At 43.3% G+C, this 7,197-nt stretch overlaps 1 protein-coding gene across 1 annotated transcript in view; it reads right to left on the reverse strand.

Moving 5' to 3' along the window:
* Positions 1-7,197, reverse strand: part of Mark3 (microtubule affinity regulating kinase 3) — a gene marked incomplete at its 5' end in the record, with an annotated part of 134,705 nt that overhangs the window by 44,559 nt on the left and 82,949 nt on the right. The window contains one exon of the mRNA XM_023705608.1: positions 2,220-2,276. Within this exon, the coding sequence (XP_023561376.1) occupies positions 2,220-2,276 (57 nt within the window). The remainder of the gene's footprint in view (positions 1-2,219; positions 2,277-7,197) is intronic.

Genomic DNA, 7,197 nt, shown 5'->3' on the forward strand with positions numbered 1-7,197 from the left:
CACACACACACACACACACACACACACACACACACAAATAAATACATAAATAAATGTTAAAAAAAAAAAAAGATTTCTACAGGCCCAGGGAGATAGGCACAATCACCTGCCTGGCAAGTGCAAGGTCTGGAAGACTGCTAAAGGTCCATAAAAACTGCTAAATGGCTATTATGTACTGGGAAGGGAAGAATCCCAAGAAACAAAGCACATAACTTTCACCTACTTCAGTTAACATTTACTCTGTGGCTATTACAGAACAGACAGCAGACAGGAGTCTGGAGACATAGTGATGAGCAAGACAGAGCTCTTTGCCCTTAGGAGTTCATAGCTGAGGAGCAAGGCAGAAAGATAAACAGCCCCAGGACCAAGCGCTGTGACAGTGGAGGCACCCACCATGGGCACAGCATGGGGAGGGGGTAAGGGGGTCCCAGGAAATGTGAAATCAAAGCCCAAGAAGATGTGTGGCAGCAGGTGTTTTTAGGCAGAACAAAGGCAACAAAGTTTCCTTCAAGAGTCTGAAAGACAGTGTGTGGGGAAAAAGGTATACAGAGATGGATGGGGGCTGGGCTGAACCACAGAGGCCCAAATGAGCTGGATTTAGGAAATGTGGGTGTGCATCCTAAAGGCAAAAGGAAGCCACTAAAGAGTTGCAGAAAACATGAGAGAAAGAGACAAAACAGGAAGTGAGGCTAGCCAGATAGCTCAGCAGACTAAAGTGCCTGCTTATGCAGATGCAGGGACCGGTCCATTTTGGGCCGTGCAGTGCTGGCCCCATCCCTGGGGTGAGCTGAGACAGCATTGAGACTGGGTGTGGTGGCATGAGCCTGTAATCCCAGTGCTTGGGTGGCTGAAAACAGGAGGATCAGTATGAGTCCAATTTGTGTAGTGAGGCCCTGTAGCCCCTGTACTAAATACAAAACAAACAAACAAGAAACAGAAAGCAGAGAAGACCAGGCAAGAAACTAGCCTTTAATCAAGTATGAAGTGATGGATCGTCTTGGTTGGATAGAAGGAAAGTGGGCAAAAGAAACATTTGGGAATCAGCAGCAAGGAACCTGGTGACTGAGTCAAGGGCTGAGCAGAAGAAGCCTGAGGGTCACTGTCACCAGTGAGGAATGCACCTTCCAGTTCAGGAGTGATGGGTACAGGCTCTTACTCAGCTATACCCATGGGGCCTGAGGCATGCTCAGGTGAAGATGGCCGCTTGCCAGTCACATTCCTGGAACAGGTATGGCCCTCAGCACACAAGTGCCACTGTAGTGCTGCAGTAATCATGAATGCACCGAGGATGGGCACTGCGAACACGCACATGGACCGCAATTACATGGGGAGACCGTGGACAGGAATGAGCGCCACCTTAAAACTGGGCATCTAGAATGTGATCCGAAGGCAGAAAGGGAGCATGAGGACGAGGTGTGGCCGGGGAGGTTTTGCTGGAAGGGATGGTGTAAGCTTGCTCGTGTGGATGTGCCACAGAGGGAGTGTGGGAAGATCACTGGAGCACACAGAGGCAGCAGGCAATGCAGACAGGTGGAGAGCAGGGGGTGCACAGGCACTCTCTTTCCTGGGACAAGAGGTAATAAGGGCTAACAACCAGTGCAGCCAAACCTAAGGGTCTGCCAGGTAAACTGCTGCGAACGTGACTGAGCAGCGAGGCTTGACTCAGACCAAGGGAGGCTTCCCATGGGGGTGCTGCTCCAAGAGAAAGCCCACCTGGGAGTGGCTGTGGGTGCCAGGGACTGAGACTGAGAACACCGTCCAGGTGCTTGAGTGCCCAGATCCCACCTGTGTGTGAGGGAACTGCTCTCCACAGAGCCATCTCCTGCCACATTCACTGAAATGTGACATGTTTTCATAATTTCCTTTCCCTTCCTCCCGCCCATCTTTTTATTTTTTGTGGTACTGAGGATTGAACCCAGGAGCTTCACACTGAGTGACAGCCCCAGCTGTTATTTTTTAAAATTCTGAAACAGTTTCATGAAGTTGCTAAGATGTCTAGGCTAGTTCAAACTTGTGATCTTCCTGCCTCAGCCTCCTGGAGCACTGAGATTAGAGACACGCACCATGCCCTATTTACTTTATTTGCAATGCTTCTTACTGTGATTTGATGAAAATGATTCAGTTATAGAATGTTTTTCTTACTGAAAAACACAACCTAATTATGCTTATAAGTGAATGACTCACAGGCAGACAGAATGGAGCAAGGGTATCTAACTCACCTTGAGGTCTCTGTGAACGATCCGTTTTTGGTGGCAATACTGCACTGCAGACACGATCTGTATGGAGAGAGGTAAGGCTCATCACCCTGGTACAGGCACAAAATCAAGATGGTAAGACCTTACTAATGCTCCCACACAGTGAAGGCTCAGAATGCTCCCCAGTGTGGATTTCTAACAAATACCCTCCGCCTGTGTTCTGTCTCAGCTGGGGGAAGTGGTGCCTTGGCTTTTGTTTTTCACCCAGCCTGGTAGGGTGCTGCCAGGAGATAAGTGCTGGAGTGGTGGAGCTCCAAGGCTGCCAGGGTTGGTGCAGGTCAGAGAGGGATGGCACCTCCCCAGGTTTCAGCTGGGGGGCCTACAGAGAAGAGGCCATCACACCCACTCCTTTTTTTTTTTTTGAGGCAAGGTCTCACTACGTACAGCCCAGACTGGAATCAAATTCTGGTGATGCTCCTGCCTCTGCCTCCCAAGTGCTGGGACTGCAGATTATACCACTGTGCCCAGCACCCATTTAACACTTTTATTAATTTTCCTCTAGGATTGAACTCAGTCCCTTTCGCTTGCCAGGGAAGTGCCTATTTCACTGAGCCATCTCCCTAGTTTTTCTTTTCTAGGCTTTTATTTTCAAATCCTGCTTTTGAATCACAAACTGATAATTTCCTGTCCTTTCTCAGATCATCCCTCTCTTCCTTTAGCACTGAACATCTCAAAGGTAACCTAAGGACATAACCTAAAAATGTCAGCTCAAATCCACTGTCACTCATTCACTCATTCATTTATTGTTGCTGGGAAATAAACCCTGGACCTCATAGTTGCCAGGAAGTGTGCTATACCACTGAGCTACATCCCTGTCCCCCAACACGTAGTTTTTAAGTTATTAAACTAGAAGCAGTCTTCTAGGTTACAATAGGAATCCTGGCATATTTCACAAAAGAATACAAGCACTGACATGACCAGCCAATAAAGAGGTTTAGCGAGATACAGTCAAGGGCTTTCTTTTTCTTTGAAAGGAATGAGAGCTCAAGCAAGAAATTAAAATGGCACAGGCAACAAGCAGGATGAAGATAAACAAAGTGGGGAGAGGAAAACTTGGTGCTGGTAAAGATGGAACAAAGGGCCTATTTATGGCCCAGAGTGGTTCACATCCAGTGCACTATGCATGTAGAATACAGTCCTCTTTGTCATAAACAGGAAACCTTTTTAAAAAATTTAGTCATCAAAGTTCTGACAACTTGTAAGATCCTAAAAAGACCAGCAATTAAAAAAAAAAAAAAAAGAAATACAACCAGGCATGGTGGCGCAGGCCTAGAATCTCAGTATAGTAGGAGGCTGAGACAGGAAGATAGAAAGTTCTAGTCCAGCCTGGGCAAGTTAGTGACGAAAATGGAAAATAAGTCATGTGTGCTGGTGCATGCCTGTCATTCCAGCACTTGTGAGGCTGAGGCAAAAAGATTGCTGTGAGCTTGAGGCCAGTCAGTGCTACACTGCAAATCCTCATCTCAAAAAAATAAAAACAAAAGAACCAAAAATAAATAAAACTTTAAAAAGAGGAACTTTTGGGTTCTAAGAAACTAAAGAGACCACTTGGAAGCCAGGTATGGTGGCACACGCCTGTGATCCCAGCACTTGGGGAGGCTGAGGCAGGAGGATCGTTGCGAGTTCAAGACCAGTCTGAGCTACAAACTGAGTTCAAGGCCAGCCTGAACTGCACAGTGAGACTGTGGAGAGAGGGAGACAGAGGGAGAGGGAGAGGGAGAGGGAGAGAGAGAATGAGAGGGAGAGAAAGAGACAGAGAGAGAGACCGACAGACAGACACACGCAGAGACCGAGACCGAGACCGAGACCGAAACCGACTGAGACCACATGAGGAAATGCACAGCACAAACTGCATTATGAAGTCTTTCCTCTGAGGAGCTCTAAGATCTATGCAGAAGCACTCAGTAATTGTCCTTTGGGATTCTGGGCAAACCAATCTCAACATCTCATTTACAAGGCCACCAGGAAACATGGTTTAGAACATGAGCCAATAGCTAGTGATCTTAGGGCCTATCTGGTGAAAGGGTCTCCTGTTGTTTGTTGCTGCTGCTACATATTCAGCCCACTGTGATTTGTATGATAGGGTCTCACTAAGTGGCTAAAAACAGGATCTCACAAGTTAAAATACAGCCACTGTTACCAAGAAACCTGATATTGATAAGAAAATCCAGTTTGACAGATGACCACCCCCTCTGGAATGAATTCCAGGGCCCCTAAGAATTGGTGGTAATTACAAAACTTGTGGACAAACCTGTGAGTTCTGCTCCTGTTAACACAATGGAGCAGAACTCTCTGTTCCACTGTACCACAGGAGTTAGCCTCCCTGTCATTTAACCTTTCACTTTTTTAAAAAATGCATTTAGTACAGGGTCTACAGGGTCTCACTACCCAGATCAGACTCAAAGTGATCCTCCTGTTTTTAGCCTCCCAAGCTTTGGGATTAAAGGCCTGCGTACTCTAACACCTGCAGGCTCAATCAATGTCTCAGTGTGTCCTGGGGTGGGGCTAGCCCACCTGGCCTGGCAGGATCAAACCCCAGTTCCTGCGTCTGCTTAAGCAGGCACTTTAATCTGCTGAGCTATCTGGCAGGCCCTCCTTTCACTTTCTTTAACTTTTTTTTTAAAGAGAAAAAAAAATTTTTTTTCCAAACAAGGTAACAGGAGGGTATCAATGGTTAATACCTGCATATGGTTATCGTTAGCCACTCAGAGGAAACATAGAGGCATTTAATCATGCAAACAATATTAGCACAAACCTTTCTTTTCAATGAACTAAGAGAAATCAGTAGTATATATCTTGTGTTTGTGTGTGTGTGTATATATATATATATATTTTTTTTTCCCCCTTCTTTTCTTTCCTCCATCTCAGTTTCTCTTTCCTTTTGAACCATTTCTTCCCATTTTACAATATATGCTTCATTTTGGATCTAATTTTCTCTTCAGCTTCTCACATTAGGGAAGACAACACGACATTTACTCAATGTGAGGAATTTATTTCACTCAAGTTGCATCCATTTGCTGTCAAAGCCTCAAGTTTATCTTTATGGCTAAGCAATACACTGTACAAAAAGACCGCATCTATTTTTACCCATTCCTTGGTTGAGAGACATTTATTAGTATTGTTATTATTATTATTTTTTTTTTTTTGTGGTACCGAGGACTGAACTTAGGACCTTAGTGCTTATTCTACTGAGCTATCTCCCTAGCCATCTGATAGGCATTTAGGTTGTTTCCAAGACCTAGCTATTATAAAGTGTGCTGCTATACACACAGATGTACATATATTGCAGTGGTATGATGATTTTAATTCTTCTGGGGATGTACCCAGAAGGTGACTAGCTGGGTTAAATGGGACCTCCAATCCTAGTTTGTTTGTTTTTTTTAGGAAACTCCACGTTAATTTCCACAGTGGTACCAGTCTACACTCATACCAATAGTGGAGAAGAGTTCCTTTTTCTACACAGCACCTTCAGGATATGCTATTGATTTATTGCTGTTTTATTTTGCATCTCTCATATGACCAGTGATGCTGAATATTTTTTCATATATTTATTTGTTGTTTGTATGTGTTCATCTGAAAAGTGTGTATTCAACTCGGATGTTCACTGTTTGGACTGGGTCTTTAAATTTGGGAGGTCTGGTATTTATGAGTTCTTTAAATTATGGTTGTCTTTAAATGAGTAACTTACAGGAGTCAAATATATGTATCTGATATGTTATCAATTGCAGTCTTTGCCTGAGGAACAAGAGGCAAACATTTTTTCTCACTGTGGGTTGTCTCTTCATTCCATTGGTGGTTTCTTTTGCTGTGCAAAAGCTTTTAATGAAATGAGATCCAGTTGTTGATTCTTTGTGATAGTTTCTGTGTGACTGTGTCAGTTTGGTGGTCATAAATTTTCTAAGCTGTTCTTTGTCATGGAAGTATCTTATTTCTTCAGTTTTGATAGAGAAGTTTTTTGGGCTACAACAATCTGTTTTCATTTAGATCTTGAAATACTTGATTCCAAATACTCACTGACTTAACGGTCAGTGCTGAGAAGTCAGCTGTGATTTTTATGAGCTTTACATTATAGGTGCTCTGTTGTTTTTCTTTTAATATCCTATTATTTCTTTAAAGTTTCTGCTTTTGTGTTCAATTTACAGAATTTGTTTATGATATGTCTGGTTGTAGATTTCTTTTTTTATTGTGGCTAACTGGACTTCTACATACTTCACTTATCTATGTCAAATTCATTTTCTGTACTAGGGAAATTTTCTGTCGTATCTGTGAACAGTTTTTTTTAAAGTATCATTTGTGTTGTTTCCTACTTTTTAATTGATTCGAATCAATCTTAAGTTATTCTTTTTTGCCTCATCTAGTAGATATTAGATTGATTCCTTGTGATCTCTTTTTTTTTTTTTTTTTTTTTTTTTTGGTGAAGCTTGTTGCAGATTTCAGCCTGGTGCTTCTCTTATAAAAAATGATGATTTTTTTTTTTTTTTTTTTTTTTTTTTTTTTTGGTGGAACCAGGGATTGAACTCAGGACCCTGTATTGCCAGGCAAGCTCTTATTTTACTGCACTATCTCTCCGGCCCATCCCTTGTTATTTTTAAGAAATCTTTCTTTTCATGGACACTGACCACAAGCCTGTATTCTGTATCTGAGATCCTGTCCTTACACTAGCTTATCATGCAGTGGTTACTTTTTTTTTTAGTGTATTTAGTACAGGGCCTACAGAGTCTCACTATACAGATCAGACTTGAAGTGATCCTCCTGTTTCTAGCCTTCTAAGTGCTGGGATCACAGGCATGCGTACCACCATGTCCAGTTTCAATCATCATCTGAGCATGTCCTGGGGGTGGGGCTGGCACAGCATACTGGAGTTTGAACCGTGGGTCCCTGTGCCTGCCTAAGCAGGCATTTAATCCGCTGAGCTATCTGGTCAGTCCTCATGGCTACTTTC

The sequence above is a fragment of the Octodon degus genome, unplaced genomic scaffold (assembly GCF_000260255.1).
Source record: "Octodon degus isolate 3935 unplaced genomic scaffold, OctDeg1.0 scaffold00226, whole genome shotgun sequence".
In the NCBI taxonomy this organism is placed as follows: Eukaryota; Metazoa; Chordata; class Mammalia; order Rodentia; family Octodontidae; genus Octodon; species Octodon degus.